Source organism: Trichosurus vulpecula, chromosome 8 (genome assembly GCF_011100635.1).
Source record: "Trichosurus vulpecula isolate mTriVul1 chromosome 8, mTriVul1.pri, whole genome shotgun sequence".
Classification (NCBI taxonomy): domain Eukaryota; kingdom Metazoa; phylum Chordata; class Mammalia; order Diprotodontia; family Phalangeridae; genus Trichosurus; species Trichosurus vulpecula.
In genome coordinates this window covers 111,907,023-111,924,756 of record NC_050580.1, presented here as the reverse complement: position 1 = coordinate 111,924,756, position 17,734 = coordinate 111,907,023, and the positions used below count along the sequence as shown (strand labels likewise).

The window sequence follows — 17,734 nt, the reverse complement described above, 5'->3', positions numbered from 1 at the left end:
TACCCCCAGCCCACGAGGAGACGCGGTTTGGGGGGGCTCGGGGAGGGGGGGGGTCGTCCCTTCATGTCCCCGCGAGCGCTCCCTCCCTTCTCCAGTCCCCTCCTCCCTAGCCTGGTGCGCCCTCCCCCCTCCTCCGTCCCCTCCTCCTTCCCTCCCTCAGCCCTCCCTTCCCCTGTCCGTCCCTCCTCCCTCCCACCCTCCCCCTTCCGTTTCTGTTGGTGGAGGGAGGCGGAAGGAGGAGGGCTAGGATCTCGGGCCGGGGACGGGAATTTCATCTGAATGACTGTCCCCCGCGCGCCCGGCGCCCCCGACTCGGCCCCGGCGCCCTGCAGCCGCCGCCGGGAGGACAGCGAGCGGGGGACCGCCCCAGCCGGGACGCCGGGCGCTTGGCTGGGCCTCGCCCGCCCGGTTCGGACCTAGCTGAGCCCTCGGGCGCGGCGGCGCTTTTTCCGGCTCCTCTTTGAAGGGACGCGAATCTCGGACTCGGCGGCGGCGGCGCGGAGGAGGAGGAAGAGGAGGAGGAAGAGGAGGAGGAGCCGGGAGCGCGGGGTGGCGGCCGGCGAGAAGCCCCGAATCCCGGCAGCCAGAGAAGAGGAAGGGAAGTGTGCGGCTCGCGGGGAGGCAGCTGCGGGGCGCGCCCCAATGTCAGCGGACGAGCGGAGCGGGGGAGGCGCAGGCGGCGGCCGCGGCTTCGTGGATGGAATTTGGACTTGGGCAGGCCCATCCCTGGCTCGTGCCCCGGCTCCGGGCAGCGCCGCCCGCTAACACTCCCTACACTCAGCGAGGAGGAGGAAGAGGAGGCGGCGGCGGCGTCGCGAGCACCCCCTGCCTTGAGAAGCCGGGCACCGTCCGCCAGTGCGGAACCCCAGAGAGGCTGTGCCGCTGAGCTCGCACAGGGCGCATCGCGGCGGGGCTCGCTCTAGCTACCGTCTTGGTTTTCAACGGGACTGGTCCCCGGCTGAGGGTAGGAAGCTCAGGCCGGGGCCCAGCCAGCGGCCAAGGCCCGGCCCGGGGCGCTACAGCTGCCTCCTTCGCCATGGCGGAGAATTGGAAGAACTGCTTCGAGGAGGAGCTCATCTGCCCCATCTGCCTGCACGTCTTCGTGGAACCCGTGCAGCTGCCCTGCAAACACAACTTCTGCCGTGGCTGCATCGGCGAAGCCTGGGCCAAGGACAGCGGCCTGGTTCGATGCCCCGAGTGCAACCAGGCCTACAACCAGCGGCCCGGTTTGGAGAAGAACCTCAAACTCACCAACATCGTGGAGAAGTTCAACGCGTTGCACGTGGACAAGCCGCCGGCCGCGCTGCACTGCGTGTTCTGCCGCCGCGGCCCCCCGCTGCCCGCCCAGAAGGTCTGCCTGCGCTGCGAGGCTCCCTGCTGCCAGTCCCACGTGCAGACGCACCTGCAGCAGCCCTCCACCGCCCGCGGGCACCTCCTGGTGGAGGCCGACGACGTGCGGGCCTGGAGCTGCCCGCAGCACAACGCCTACCGCCTGTACCACTGCGAGGCCGAGCAGGTGGCCGTGTGCCAGTACTGCTGCTACTACAGCGGTGCCCACCAAGGGCACGCCGTCTGCGACGTGGAAATCCGGAGGAACGAGATTCGGGCAAGTAACTCCAACCCGCCCCCTGGTCCCAAGAAGACGGGTTGGAGAAGTAGGGGACAGAATTCTTAACTGGGGTCGGGGTGGTCTGGAGTCGGTGGGCGGGGGCAGAACTGGGGGCCCGGTCTGCATCCTCCCCCCACCTGCCAGCCGGCCTCATCCTGGACGTGGGAAGAGGCCTGTCTGGTTCCCCTAGGCAATAGACAAAATGGGACCTCGCTATTAGGGTTGTCTACTGTGGTTCCTTCTTTAGGACCGGAGTTTGGTTGTTGTTTTTTTTTGGGGGGGGGGGGCCTCATACTTGTTCAAGATCAGAGGAACCCTTTCCCTAAATGATTATGCAGGAAAAGCCCCTTGTTGGTGCCCCCAACCTGCTTTTCTTTGGGCTACAGTTTGTTTGACCAATGTCCCGGAGCCATTGCTGCCCCAGCTGGGGACAAGCTGCTGCCCGGGCAGCGAGGAAGTAAACAAAGGCAGCCATGTTCGAAGACTGCGAGCCCCTTAAGAAATACCGGGTTGTTTGGGTTTCTTGATGGGAGATGAAGAAGAATTGAACCAAGTTATGGGTCTGAAGAAAGACTGAGAATCCGGAGACCGGGGCACAGAGTGAGGTTCTATGTGGGTGGCAGTGTCTGTCTGCGCAGACCCATGTGCATGAACAAACCTTTAAAGTCTCTGTCACCCCGAGCTCTGATTGCCTTTTCTCCAAGCCCAGCCCTCTCGGCTCCCAGTCGTCAGGGGGAGAAGCTAAGCACAGAAGGGTGGGAAAAAAAATCCGATAGGTTTAAGGTTGAGCTGCCTTGAAATCTGGTTTCAGGCAGCTCACTCCCCTGGGCTGCCCTGCTCCTTGATTGCGCCCGCATCCCCTCCCATTGTATATGGCTTGTCAATGTCACCCCCACACATGCCTCCCTTTTGGGCTGTGGCCCAATGCAAGGTGGGGGGGGTGCCTCCTTCCTTTCCCGGATGGACAGCTTCCCATGGGGTAAGGGGAGTCCCAGCCTGGGGAGTCTGGGGGAGTCTGGGTGAGTCGTGGCAGAGGGAGGGAATTGGAAAGATTCCATCTCCGTGGGAAGGCCCAGCCCCCAATCCCAGGCCCAGGGTGTGAATAATAAAGAGGGGGCCTGAGCTGTGGGGGAAGGGGATTGATTCTTCCTGACTCCCCCCCCCCCACCAACCCTGTTGGGTAGGGGTACCCAGGGTCAAAAAGGGCAGATGAGGCCCTGGGTGTGAGAAAGCAAAATGGGGGTGGTTTCCTGTGTGTGAACCCAGTTCAAATGACTCACTCTTTAGCAATAAAGAACCCAGTGGGATGGGGGGGGCAGTGATCAATAAAAATTGATGTATGATTAGTTTCCAATTTATAGATTCAGCTCCAGGTTTCTTTTCATAGAACAGACTGATAACTTTCTTTAAAATAATGGGGAGTAGAGGACCCCCAGCTGCTCCCCAATACTCCCTCCCCTAAAGGGAGCCCTCTTTCCTCCTTTTTGACTGCCCCAGCTTGGCTCTGGGCAGAGAGGCTTCTGCAGTTGCTATTAATAAAGATTGGAAGGGGTTAGGAGGGAGGGAGAGTGAGCTAGTGATGAAAAGTATAGAGCCTGTAGGAAAGCCAAGATGTCTAGCTCCTGTCTTGAGGAATGTGGGTAGGGGAGTGGAGAGGTGGAGATGCCTTAGGATAAGACTGAAATAAAGAGAAGGGGGGAAAGACCCTTACAAGATAACTTTGCCAAGACTTAATGGGGAGGTGGTGGGGGTGAGTGGTCACTGGCCCAAGAAGAGGGGAGCCTGGGCTTGTTTGCTTCAGAGTCTGTAGGTATCTTTGGCCTGGGGAGGGGAGGAGGGGGGTAGTTTGTATATATCTGTGTCTGTGCATGTAATTCCAGACTGCTCTTGGAGTGGTGTGTTAGTAGTATGCCCACAGACTCCCCCCTCCTGATGCCCCAGGTGGCCTGGCTGTCTCTTCTCCTAAAAGGCCATCCTGCATCTTCTCACCAGCTCTTGAAAAAAAGAAGGGGGGCTGGCGGGACTGTCAGGAGATAACAAAATTTATAGGCAATGTGTGCCATACTCCAGAGGTAAGACATAGGGCATAGATACTGGATTTTTGTGAGCACCTGCATCGATGATAACTTAGACCCTTTGCTGGACTCTTGTTCACCCCCACACATATCCCTGCCTCTAGCCAGACCTGCTGTCTCCTGTTTCTCTGGCCCTCACATTCCTAGCATTAGAAAAGCATACCAACAACATTCCTGCTCAGGTTGGCTTATTAAATTGGTGGTGGTCCATCCTAACCCTTAACTACACCCTCCACACACACACACGAAAAAGATGGAGATTAAGAATGGGCTGCCTATTGGAAACATAGGCTCTAGGGGCCCCAGGAAGCTGGCTTGAGTCTGGTTGGCCTAGGAAGCCCCCCCTCCCCACCTTTGGTTCCATATTACCAGAAGGAGTCCAGTTTGCTAAATGGATCCTTCCTTAGAAGAATCTAACCCCTGGAGTTTGGGGCCTAACTGTGAAGTGGGGGCTGGATAGGTAGGGAAATAGCAACAAATCCTAAGGTTGGGGGGTCACTGAAGGCACAGGCTTAGACTCTCTCTTAAGCTGTGCCAGCCTCCCAAAGGACTGGGGGGAGGGAGAGAAGAGAGAGAGCGTGATTGATTGATTGGGGGTACAATTGCGTTTTATATAGGAAATGTTTCTCATTTACTAGACCTTCCTCCTTCTCCTATAAGCATGAGCTAGTTCTCTCTTCCTCTTTTCCCACCTAGTCCAGGCCTAAGGTGGAAGGGGGTTGGGAATAGGGCCATTGTCAGTTCTTGGAGTGAGGTGTGAGGGGACCATAGGAAATTGGTATTTGCCAGAATGTGTGAGCTGGGGGTGAGTAGGAAGAGAGGAAGATGTTGCTCCAAGCCTCTTCAGATTCGAGATTTGTACAGTAGCCTTTGAAAGCTGACCTGGGGCCACAAAGTCCCACGAGGCCAGAAAGAGGCTAAAATCTGGGCTTTGAGTTTGGGGCTGGGCTGGGAGGGGGCCCTGGGAATAAACTTTCTACAAGCTCTCTCTAGGCTCCGAAGCCAGATGTTCCTAGGGGTGTGGGGAATAGATGGCCTGTGGGGCATCCGGTGTGGTCTGAGCCCCAGGCCAGTTGATTCCATCTCCCCCTCCCCCCACCGGATTTGGGGTTAGTGGGGGGGATTTCCATCAGGATCCGGGAATGTTGCTGCTTTCCCTGAGGCCAGATTTAAAGGATGGGGGTCACATTTATAGAAGGACTAGAGGAAGGGAGGGGAGGGGTCTGGGTTAAAGGCATCTGTGGAGGGTTCTAGTCTGTGCTCAGTCCTTTGCTGAGAAGAAGGAATATGCTTGGGAGGAGGGCAGAGGTAGAGAGAATGGCTTACTCCCATTTCTGTGTGTCTGAGTGTCCTTGTAATTTTTCACATAACTTTATTGCTATGTAATTCTGGGGTGCCTCCAGGACTAGGTGAAATCTCTAGAATGGGGGGTGGGCTTACCTGCTTTGGAGTATCTAACCCATGCCCTGGTTCCTCCCATTCTTGACCCTCTCTTTGTGGGGGTAACATGGCAGGGGAGGTGTGTAATAAAGACTCTTCTAGGCTTGGACTGGTAGGTTGTTCTCCTCAACCTCCTTTTTGGTATGGAGTTTGTGGCTAGCTTCAGGGAAAGAACCCCCACCCCACACACATTGCCTCAGGGCTCGGGAGAAAGCCCTGGGTTTCCCTTCCTGCTCCTGTCTCCCTGGGTGGTCATGGGCACCGAGCCTTCTGCTAGCTGGGTGGAGACAGGGCCTGGGGGACTGGGGGAGGTTTTTTTAAGCCTGAATTGCTTTCCTCAGCACTTGGGAGTGAGGAGGATTCAGGTGGGAAAATGGAGAGGGGCGCTGTGCCCAGCTCATGATGAAGTTGGGGGGAGGAAAGGTTCTTGGACAGCCTGCTTTAATGGAGAGAGTAGGAGGAAATGAGGACACCTTCCCCCACCCTTCATCTGAGCTTGGTCCCTTCCCTCTTTTTAAGGGAGGGAGGTAGTAACCCTGGGTGGGGAAGCCAAAGTGGTTAGCCTCCACCCCATCCCTGGGCCCATAGCTACCCCAGACAATGTGACAGGAGGGTGGCTGAAGAGGCTTGGTTTTCCCAGGCTCCTTCACCCAGAGCTCCCTCCCATGCCCTACCTAAAACTGAAGGCCTGGGAGGCCTTGGCTTAGTGAGGAGTGGGTACCTCAGGACCCTTCTGCTAGCTAGTTCTTTTCTTGAATGTTTGACATCCCACCCCCCCCACCCCCCTTTTCAGGACAAGGGAGAAGCTAGTAGCTGAGTCCTAGGGCCCTCCAACAAATACAAGTGCATAACACATACAACACAAGCACTCTCATTTCCCTCTATAGCATCATGCTGATCCAGCATGTGAGGCTGTCATATCCTTACCCCAATTCCACATGCTTCCTATGAAAGAATGTGTGTGTGTGTGTGTTGCTGTCTCTGTGAGACTGTGTATCTGATGTGTTTGACTTTGAATATCTTGTGATGTGTGCGGTGTGTTGTGTGTGACTTTGTGGGCCTAGACCTTCTCTAGTGAGGGATAAAGGGAAGGGAAGAAGATTCCCTGGAGACTAAAATTTATGGAGGATGTTAAAGGAGAGACTAGATTCACTGCCATTGGGGGGGGGTGGAGATTGGGGAGCTGGGAAGGGGGTTGAGGCCAGCCCCAGAGGCCCCGCTGTGGGCCCAGCCCGGCCAGCTCGATGGCTGGCTCTTTGAAAGCCTTCCCGGCCGGGCTGGCATTCAGGCACAGACAAAGGGGGGCTTTCTCTCTGCCTCTTTGTTTGCCTGCCCCAGAGCCTGCACTCTGCGTGGCAGAAGCTAATTCCGCTCTGCAGCTGGGAAACCGGCTCCTCGTCTCTCAGGCAGGTCCAGGCTCTGGGTGTCTTTCCCCTTATTACCTGCCTCCTACTCTGGGGGTTGTCTGTGGGAGGGGATGGGGAAGTGGGGTGGGGGTGGAGAGCTTTGCCAGAGTTTGTGAAACCTAAGGCTGCTGAGAGCTCCCTTCCCCAAAGGGGGAAGGGTTGTTCCAAGGGGGACTGGAAAGAGGTGTGGGGGGGTGTTAGGAAGCTGGGGGGGGGTAGGGGAGCTCTGGAAGGAACTGGTGATTTTGTTTACCTTGCCAGGCCTCGGGCCCTGCTGCCTCCCACCCCTTCCGGTTCTGAAGTCCGGGGCTTGTTTGCAAACTCGCTGCTGGCTTGGCAGCCCCTGGGGCCCCATTTCCCTCCTGACCTTGCTTCTCCTCAAGGTTGACTTGAGGCTTTTTATTATTATTATTTATTAACTTTTATATAGCCCCAGTGTCCCATGGCAAAGGCCTTCACCAGGCATCTCAACTGTCAGCAGACAAACTCCAGCCCCAACTCAAAAGCTCCACACATACAGCCCCTCCCCTCACACTGATCCAGTCTCAAGGGAACCTGAGTGTGGGTGGCAGGTTTACCCTGGACACAGACTAGCCCCAGAAGGTGAGGGGACATGTCTTACTAAGCCATGCCCAGCTTAGCCGAGGGAGTGGGATTTGAGTGTTGGAGAAACTGCAGAAGCCAACTTGTCTTGCAATTTATTCAGTGCTTCCCAGAAAGACCCAGGAGACCCTGCTGGTAACAGGGAAGGACCATCTCCTTCAACAGCCATTTACTGTATACCTGCTATGGACTGGACCCTTTCCTTTTGTGTATATGGGGGTGGGGGTGGGGGGACTCCAGAGAGGAATTCAGCACACTGAGAATTGGAACACAAAGAACACTAACCCAGGTGTGTAGTCAGTTTGAGGAGACTCAGAGTAGGGACAAGGGACAATTAATGGGGAAGGCTTTGCAGAAGGGAGCCACCTGAACTGGGCCTCCAACTGGTCAAAAGGATTGCATTATGGGAAGATGATTGTAGGTATAGAAGGTGGGGTGAACAAAGGCCTGGAGGTGAGACTCTTAAGGTGCAATGAAGAATAGTTCACTTTGGTTAGATTGTCTGCTAGGTCAGAGGGGTGCTCCCCAAACCAGATTAAAATGGAATTGGGAAATATTTAATGAAATATACAAAAACACAAATAACATTACATTTTAAATCTAAGTCCACACAATTCAGTAAATAGGGATCCTTGTGTCTAGGTTAGTGGTCCCCATTTCTGTTTGAGTTTGACATCACTGTACTAGTATGTGAAGGAAAGTAGTGTGATTCAAGGCTGGGAAGGTCATTGGGGAAAGGGCCGTGAATGACAGGTTAAGAAATGTGAATTCAACTTTTAGATAATGGGGAGCCATTGAAAGTTTTTGAGCAGGAGAATGATATAATTAGAACTGTGCTTTAGGAATAAGATCTGGGAGTTTGAGTTTGTTCAACCCTGCTTGGCAAAGTGACCCCAGGAGCTTGGGTCTTTTGGCCCCGGGTCAGGGGCAGGGATCTGAGGGGCAGCTAGAAGCCCCAGGCTCAAGAGTCTGGTGCAGGAAGGTTCTGCCCAAGGATGAGACAGTTTGGAACAGGCTGCTGATCTCAGAAAATCTGCCAGCTAAGCCCTCTCCTGTATGCCTGGCCCTGGCCCTAGGGGAGCTCACTGTCCAGTTACTGGATTTAAGGGAGTGAAGCTCTATCTTAACACTGCTAAATCCCTTCCCTATCATGAGCCCTATGTTTCCCAGCTATGAAATGGATCCTCAGCTGTCCCACCTTCCCAGGACTAGCCCCCACTGCAGTGGCCTGCCCCCACCTCCCTTCCTGTGGCAAGTGATGCCAGAGCTAGCTAGAAGGCCGAGGTTGTTTCTGGCCCTCTCCCCCACTCCCCTTATTTTGGGACATCAGCCACCTGGCCCCAGCTAGAGTTTGGAAAATGGGAGTATGAAGCCTTGGGGTAGGAATATAGATATGTCCCCTTCCTTGAAATCAAACTCTGCTGGTACTCTTGGTTTACCCTGGAGTTAGGTATGGCAGAGGCCTCAGGCAAGAGGAGCTCCTGCCCTGACTGTGAGTGGAAAAATGGCACAGAAAACGCTACTTAGAGAACCAGGTAGTTTGTAGTTGAGGGAGGCAGGTCAGATGCCTGGTGAGCCCTCTATGAGTCCCCTTTGAGTCTGAAGGGCTGGGGCCATTTTGCCTTTGTTGTGTTTCCAGTATTTAGTACAGAGCCTGGTATATGGGACATGCTAAAGAAATGCTCCCTGATAACCTTCCTTTCTGAGCCTTCTTCAGCAAGGTGCTCCTAACTGTCTCTGGAGCCAGGCAGGCTAGGTGAGGGAACAACTGAATAACTCCTTACGTGTGTGTATTTATGAAGCAGAAAAACTGTCATAGACATTCTCTTATCTGATCACTCCAGGATTACATGAGGAGATTGAGACCCAGAGAAGTGATGGGACTTGCTCAAGGTCACACAGCAAGTTAGTGGAAAGAACCGGGGCTAAAATCCAGGTCTCCTGACTCCTGTTCTGCTGTTTCCGTGGTACCATGCAGCCTCTCTATATACACCCACTGGCTTGTGACCATGATATAAGTATAGTATATCACAGCCACCATGTGATACTGTCAGCAAAGTGGCCTGTCCAGCCTCAGGAAATTCAGGGTAGGACAAGGGCTAGGGAATACTGGCTTAAAGAGAAGAGATTTCAAGGCCCTAGAGATGCCAAGCGATTGACATAATCTCAAATTTGGAAGGACCTGGGCTGGGGGGAGCGAGGCAAAGCAAATGTTGGGTTGGAGCTGTTCAAGTAAGGAGTTAGGGCTCTCCTGTGCCTAGGGACGACTTTCACGTCGATTCCCCTCTGAGGGGCCCTCTCCCTTCTCATTTCTGCTGCTGCTGGGCCAGCATCCTCTCAGTTCTCTCTGGCTAGGGCAGTCCAGCTGTAGCATGGTATGACTCAAACCATGTGAGCCTCCTAGGCCCATTCCCTGAAGCAGCCCTGCCACCAGAGCTTTGATCCCCACTTCACCCCTCCACCTTAGAGGGGTCAGAAATGGGGGGTAGGAGCCAAGGCAGGGGTGACCTCCAAAGAAGATCCTAGCGGACAAGAACATTAGGGTTTGCTTGTTCACATTTTAGGGATCCTTGTAACACTGGGAGGTGATCCCAGTGAGGGAAGGAGTCCCAGGTTGGGGTGGGTGGTCAGGCAGCTCCCCAAATTGGAGAGTCAAAAGGGACTTTAGTAGCCATCAAGGCCAGATGTTGGGCAGTATAGAGAGACAACCTGTGAGGGGTGGTTCTGGTTCAACGGAGAGAGAAACTTGGGCCAGGAATTAGGGTGTTTCGTTGTCTTCTCCTACCCCTACCCTTCTAGCTGCAGAGGAGGGAGGGTGCTGAGGCAGGGCCTGTGCAGACACATGTACAAGGGTTAAGGGGCTTTAGTCAGAGTAATTGGCTAAGGAGGGGAGGGGGGAGATGATTGTAGCAGCAGCAGCAAGGGCTCTGGCCTTCCTGTGCCTCTCTCTCCCCACAGCTGACCTGAGGCTGGGGGAGGATGCTGGGCTAGGGGCCCTGAGTAAGAGTTTGTGGGGCAAAGGTCCCCTCTAAAAGAAAAGGCCCATTGTTCCCGTGGGGGGTCAGGAGGGGGAGGTCCTGAGCCTCCTCCTCCTTGGGGCCCCCTCTCCCCCACTGCAGCCCTGGGGGCCTATAGAAAATCTTTGCCTAGGTCTATGTGTGAGACAGGCCAAGCCAGGCCTGAGCCCTGATAATCCTGTTTCTCTCCCTCTCTCTGGGCAGCTTTTACAAGGCTTTGGGAAAAGCTTGATCCCCCACTTCCCTCCCTTTCCTCAAGTTGTATTCTTGGGACCTGACCCACAGGCCAGGAGCGGTGTCCACTTTGCATGGTATGGGGGCAGGGAGTGGCTGGGGTTGGGTTCTCCAAGGAGACACTGTGAGGGTCAGCTCAGGCAGCTGGCCCCAGGAGAGAGTTCATCTCCTTCCTTCTAGCCTGGGTCAGAACGCTTTGAAGCTGGGACTTGAAAAGCAAGCCTAGTCTTCACCTTACTGTTTCCTAGTGTAGATTTCTTTTGGTTTCTCACTAGGCCTCTCCTATTCCATCTGTAACATGGAAGAGGCCAGGCCAGTACTTAAGGAGCATTGTCACTGGATTCCTTTTTAATGGAGGTGGGAGTGGAAGGTCGAGTTGGTAGTGGTGGGGTGCTTATTTTGAGTTGCTTATTTGATAGGTTATAAGTGAATTGAAATAGTATTGAACAAGCCTTAGAGGTCATCTAATCCAGCTCTTTCATTTGACAGTTGAGGAAACTGAGGCCCAGAGAAGTGATTTGCCCAAGGTTGCCCAGGGAGAAAGTAACTAAGCCAGGATTTGGCATCAAATGGAGTTCTCTTTCCATTATATGAATGTGCTATGTAGCCCCAGCTGGGTTACAGCTGGCTAGACTGGCTGGCCTCTGGGGACTCATGCTGTGGGTTCTGGTCTCAATCCTTCCATTCCCTGTGTGACCTTGAGAATGTAGCTTCCCCTCTCTGGGCCTTAGTTCTCTCATCTACAAAATGGGGGGTGGCAGGGGGGGGGATGTCAGATCAAGCCACAAACCTGGAGTCAGGTTATGAGGGAGTCTATGGACAGATTTCAGGGAGCCCATGAACCTGGGATGGGGGAAAAACTTACACCTTTATTTTCACTGACCTTTAACTAAAATTTAGCATTTTCCTTCTATTATGAACATAGGCAACAAATCTAGATTCCAAGAAGGGGTTGCTAGGCCTCACCAGATGACAGAGTTCATGGCACAAAACAAAGTCCTTAGTCCTAACATCTAGGTGGTGTATGAGGGCTGCCCAGCTCTGAGGCTCAAGGACCATTTCATCACAACCCATTTAGGCAACTGTCTTCACCTCCCCACACTTTTATTTGTAAAAAGAGCTGGGGGTGGGGGTGGGTATGAGGGATCGACCCCATCAGGGAAGGAGAGAGAGCCCCACTGGTACCCGTCAGGACCAGACCAGTCCAGAACTGGAAATCTGAGGCAAGAGGAAGTCACAAGCCACTTTCAGCAGCAAAGCTGGTGGACCTGCCACACTCCTGAGTGCAACCCGAACAAGATGAAAATGGAATAGGGAAATATGTGGCAAAATAAATAAAAATGCAGTAGAACATAGATAATGTTAACATGTGGTTTTCTAAGTCAGAATGCAGCTTGCAGAGATCCTTATGGACCGTTTGGACTAGAAAGATTTAAACACCTGTGCCTGCCTGCAGATCCTCACTTGCCCTTCTGCAGAGGAATTAATTATTAATGAGACAGATCTCCGTCTTACTCATTGAATATGTGTCTATTCCTTGTATTTAGGCACTTAGGGAGGGGGATGCAGGAGGAGGAACCACTGTCAGGGGTCTCCTAGTCCACAGCTTCATACCCATCATTCAGAGAATAATAAAGTCAGGCTGTGATTTTAAAATGCCACGTGATCGGTTGCAGACCAAGATACAGACGAGAGATCCTAGACAGAGAAGGAAGTCTGCTAGACCCCTTTACTCACTAGTCCAGCCTTCTGTTTTCAGGCTCAGAGAGAAGCGACTTGTTCCAGATCGCCTGGAGTTGGGTCTAGAACCCATATCTCCAAGCTCTCTTCATTATACCATTGAGTTGAACTATTCAAAGGTTTCCTGGACAAGGCAGGACTTAATCTAGGTCACTGATCAGTGGGAGATGAATTTGGATAGGTTGGGGAGGGGCACATGTTAGGCAGCAGAGGCAGACGCTGAAGTGTGCAAGGCGAATATGGAGAGAATGGTGAGTCTACTGGAAAAAAAGGCTATGTTTTGATTGTACAGGATCTCAAATTCCAGGCAGGCAGGTTTGGATTTTATCACAGATGTGATGAGGAACGTCTGAAGGTTCTTGAGAAACAAATGGCATGATGAGAACTTTTTTGAAGACAAGCGATCTGGCTGCAAGCAGTGTGGGGATAGGTGTGTAGCTGAGGGCGCACCAGAGCCTCCCGGCTAGCCTGAGTCTAAGAGGAAAGTTGGGGTTCTCATCCCATTGCTCTCTTCCTCAGCAGAAGCCTGGCTGGTTTGGTTGCTCTGGTAACGGCCAGGAACAGAGCTGGGAAGAACAGGATGGGGCAGAGAACCACAGGCTTCTAACTACTCAGCCCAAGGGAGAGGAGAGCCCAGGGCGGGGGAGCAGAGCTGGAGCTGAAGCTAGAGCTTCTTCCTGTTGCTTTGGGAAATGACAGAAGCCTGGCAGGGTGGTGTCAAGCAAAACAGACTGGGTTTGGAGGCACGGTGCTGTATTTCCAGTACTCTGCCCATGACCTTGGGTGAGTCTCTTTTCTCTGGGGTCTGTTTGCTCACCTTTTAAAGGAGGTAGCTGAAAAAAAAAATAAAGGAGGTAGCTGGACTAAATTGTGTCCTTTCCAGATTGAGTCAGTCTCTCTCATCTTTCCTCTCCTCCTTCCCCTCTTCCTCCCTCCCCTCTTGGAGATTATCTGGATATGAGTTTGTATAGAGGATCATATCAGGGTCACTGGGATGGACAGAACAGGCTAAGGTTGGAAGTTGGGGGAAGGGATTGCTGAGGCTTTGGAGGTAGCTGGTCCCTTCCTGCCCAGGTGTGGAAGGGGCAGGGGAGAGATTACAAAGTTCTTCATGAAAGGAAGCTGTTGCTTCCAGATCTCTCCTGGAGAACGGTCCCTCCTCTTCCTCCCTGAGTGACAATGCTCTCCCTCCCTGCACACTCCCCCTTACAGAAGATGCTCATGAAGCAGCAAGACCGGCTAGAGGAGCGGGAGCAGGACATTGAGGACCACCTCTACAAACTGGAGTCCGATAAGCGGCTGGTGGAGGTATGACAGACGGCTTCAGTCACCTTGTGGTCCATCAGGGGGAAGAGGGGTGCAGGGAGCAGGCCATAGCCAGCAGTTTTGCGTGAGCTCCTCTGTGTGTGTAGACCCATGTCAGGCTACAGAGGAAGATGGAGGTTCTGTCTCTGCTTCCGGATGGGCACATGAAACACCCAGGGTAAGACATGATGGGATAGAATCCATCCTAAGTTGTGATCCCTGTAGAGAAGGTAGAGGTTATTGGGCTGTTCAGGCATCCAAGCAGGCTTTCCAGGGAGGGGAGGCTTGAGCTAGACCTTGAAGGGCAGGCAGGACCAAGGAGTGGGAGGGAGTGACAGGGTGCGGACCATGGGGCCTCTTTGTTTCTGGCTGCAGGAGAAGGTGAGCCAGCTGAAGGACGAGGTGAGACTGCAGTATGAGAAGCTGCACCAGCTGCTCGATGAGGACCTGCGGCAGAGCATGGAGATCCTGGACAAGGCCCAGGCCAAGTTCTGCAACGAGAATGCAGCGCAGGCCCTGCATCTCACCGAGCGCATGCAGGAGGCCAAGAAGCTGCTTAGCTCCGTGCAGCTCGTCTTTGACAAGACAGAGGACATCAGCTTCATGAAGGTGGGTGAAGGGGGCAGGAGGAGTCCTCAGGGACGGCGGAGGCCCCTTGGCACCGGGAGCACCAGGCAGGCAGAAGAGAGTTAGTTGGCTGCAGGGCCCAGTGGCTCCAGAGCCTTGGAGTCACTGACCCCACGATGAGGGAGGCTGGAAGGAAAGGAATTAAGCATTTCTTTATACACTTAGAGACACAGGGAGCAGTGTGTGTGCCAGGCACTGTGCTGGGCACTTTTTACAAGTATTAGCTCATTTGAACCTCACACAACCCCCTGAGGCAGGTGCTGTTAGTTTACAGTTTAGGAAACTGGGGCAAACAGACTGAGTGCCCAGGGTCACACAGCTGATAAGTGTATGGAGCTGGGTTTGAACTCAGGTCTTCCTGACTCCAATACTGCACCACCAGCTGCCCCAGGTTCTAGGGGAGGCACTGGTCAGTAGTGAGGCCAGACCTGGACTTGGCTGAATTGGTAGATGTCTCAGTGGGGTCCCCCTCCCCCCATACTCCTCACAGGGTTTTGGCCTGCAGGCCTTGTCAGCCCTCTCCATATGCTCAGCCTGGAGCTTATGTAAAAGAAGGGCATCTCAGCCTGAGGGGGTAGGCAAGGGTCCCATCTAAAGAACAGCCCTTGGAGCAGAGATGCCTGAACTTACTTTGTCACACTTCTTTTTACTCTTTCTGTAGAACACCAAATCCGTCAAGATCCTAATGGATAGGTAAGCGCATGTCCTTGCTTCCAGGGGCCAAGAATGAAGGTGGGGGAGAAGGTCCCTTCAAGGCCCTGGGCTAGAAGTCTGGGGATAACTAGGTCCCAGGTGGGGCAAGGCACTTTACAGTGGATACATACCCACCTCCTCCACCTCCCCCTCTCCAGGACTCAGAGTTGCACAGGGGGCAGCCTCTCCCCTCCCAAGATTGGCCACCTCAACTCCAAGCTCTTCCTGAATGAGATCTCCAAGAAAGAGAAGCAGCTGAGGAAGCTGCTGGAAGGTAAGAACAGGTCCCCAGAAGCTTCGACCGGGCAGCGGTGCTGGGGGGCCCCTCTCCCTAAGGACTCAGAGGGTTCAGTCCCTGGTTCCTTCTCCTGATCTGAGCTCTTTGACTCGGCCTCCCTTCTCGGATGACTGTTGGCCTTTCTCCCTCTCCTGAAGCCACTGCTAACCTGTCTGCTTTCTCTTCCACAGGCCCCTTTAGCACCCCGGTGCCCTTTCTGCAGACAGTCCCCCTGTACCCGTGTGGCGTGACAAGCAGCTCTGGGGCAGAGAAACGAAAGCACCAGACGGCCTTTCCTGAGGCCAGCTTCCTGGAGTCCCCGGCGGGCCCCGTAGGGAGCCAGTTCGTGGGGCAGCCAGCCTCTGCCGGAGAGGGCCAGTCGAGCCAGCTGGGGCCCTGTAGCTCCACACAGCACCTTGTGGCCCTGCCTGGGGGGGCGCAGCCCGTCCATTCAAGTTCGGTGTTCACGCCCTCGCACTACCCCAATGGCACCGCTCCACAGCAGCCGGTGCTGCCCCAGTATGGGGGCCGAAAGATCCTCGTCTGCTCCGTGGACAACTGTTACTGTTCCTCCGTGTCAAACCACGGCAGCCACCAGCCCTATCCCCGTTCTGGCCATTTCCCCTGGACAGTGCCCTCACAGGAGTATTCCCACCCACTCCCCCCTGCCCCCTCTGTCCCGCAGTCACTCCCAGGCCTGGCCGTCAGAGACTGGATAGATGCCTCCCAACAGCCTGGACACCAGGATTTCTACAGGGTGTACGGCCAGCCGTCCACCAAACACTACGTCACAAGTTAACACCGGGGCTAGGTGGGGGGCTGGGGGGGCTGTTGGGCCCCCCCCAGTCAGCCCCTCAATTATGCAGCCCCTAATCTTCCTCTTTCCTTTGATGGCTTCTCTCCCCCTCCTCCCATTTTCTTTCAATTTTTATTTTCATTTTCTGGTGGGGGGGGATTTTATACAAATTCGCTGGAAGCCAAGAAGATGACCGGACTTGGGGGTCTGGGCTGGGGCTCTCTGTAGCTTCGAAGGTGCCTCACTCCAGGAGGGGTGTGTCTCTGTCTCTGTTTCTCTATTCCCCTCCTTACCCCTCTTCCTTGGGCCCCCCCTCCGCTGGAAGGATCTGTGGTGCCCCCACTCCCACCCCCCACCCCCAGCCCGGCTGTGCCTGCTGGGCTGATTGTACCTTAGATTTCTTTGGGGAAGGTCAATCACTGATTCAGTAAGAGATGACCCCGTAGATTGTGTGTGTTTTTTTGTTGAATTTTTTTTTTAAGCCAAGAATGATTTTTTCTCCCTTCCCTTTCCCTGAGTTCAAAGGCCACTTCTCACACAGCTTTTGGCATCTTCTGGGCACAGAGCAGGATCTATGGACATAATGAAATAACAGGAGCCCTCCATGCCCTGGACGAGGGAGAGGAAGGGACTCTGACCACAGGCCTGGACTCTGACAATGATGACAAATACCAATAATAATGAGAGAGGCCTAGTTGAGATCTTAGGGATGGGGGTGGGGGCAGGGCTGTCCTGCTCTCACTCCTTTCCCGGATTTTGACGCTGCAACTTCCTGTAATGAGCACTTTGTATAAAACGTGGACTTCCTGTTCTAAAGGCACAGGTATTTATTCTGTAACCCGTTTTAGAGCACACACCCAAATCCAACCTTCTAATAAACGTGATGCAGACTTCTGTGACTGCTCCTCCTAATGCCCCAGTCCCACCAGCCTCCTCCTTTTCCTTGGGGCTTCCCAGTGGACTGGGGTGGGCTGGGGAGAGGTCCATTTGAAGGCTGTTTGCTGTACCAAGGTGCTTCTTAGAACTAACCAGTTCAGACAAAAGAGAAGGGTTTTAAGAGTCCGTGGCACAAAAAGCGTTTTAAAAAAGCTGGCCTCGTGGAAAGAACAAATGGGAATCTGTAGACCTTGGTTCTAGGGAGGGCTTCCTGACTGCCAGTAACTCAGTGTGTGACCTTCAGCTTCCTCATCTATAAGATAAGGGGCTTAGACACGTAGATGAGCCCATGGAACACAAAAGTTTAATAGAGAAAACCATTCTCTCCCACTCTACCCTATTCACCATCCCCCCACCCTGAAAAGAGAGCCCTGGTTCTGAGCATATCAGCTAGAGGGAAGAGGCTGTGCGATTTGTGTTTGGAGCAAAGAAAATCAAATGGACAGCCTCAGGAGGTGGTGGACTTATTCTCCTGTAAAGTTTGGATGTCCACTTGTCTGCAGTGTTGTTCTCCAATTCAGAGATTCTGTGAAATTTCACTTCCTTCATGTCCCTGGTTCAGTTACTTTGGGGTTGGAAGAGGAGGGGAAAACAGTTTCCCCCTGTACGTTGCTTACAGGGTGGAGGACAGACGCTCTCAGGTCTGGCAGGTGTTGGTCCTACAGTCTGTGTCTGGAAACAGCTTGGCCTCTCCCTGCCACTTAACACATTTATCAGTCTCCCTTCTCCCCCCACCAAAAAAGAAGACAGAAAAACACAAGACCTGCTAGCTAGACTGAAAATCCAGGAACTGCTGGACCCTGTGCTCCCTAGTCTGTCCGGCTGGGCCCTTTGTCCAGGGCCACCTCCTAGGCCTGCTCTGAGTCAACCCACCCCAACTCTCACTCCCTCCTCTGACACCTCTTCCTCCACTGGTCTTTGGCCAGAGCAGTTCTGATCCTCTGAGGGCCTCCTTAGGCCCTGACTCAGTACAGGC

General features: G+C 54.0%; 1 protein-coding gene across 1 annotated transcript; it reads left to right on the top strand.

Annotated features, from left to right (window-relative positions):
- The first annotated feature begins 214 nt into the window (after positions 1 to 214).
- TRIM8 (tripartite motif containing 8) lies at positions 215 to 16,734 on the top strand. The gene is made up of 6 exons (XM_036735705.1): positions 215 to 1,606; positions 13,337 to 13,432; positions 13,805 to 14,038; positions 14,718 to 14,749; positions 14,908 to 15,023; positions 15,218 to 16,734. Exons 1-6 carry the CDS (start codon positions 1,037 to 1,039, stop codon positions 15,823 to 15,825), a joined length of 1,656 nt encoding a protein of 551 aa, XP_036591600.1. The 5' UTR covers positions 215 to 1,036; the 3' UTR covers positions 15,826 to 16,734.
- Positions 16,735 to 17,734: the final 1,000 nt, after the last annotated feature.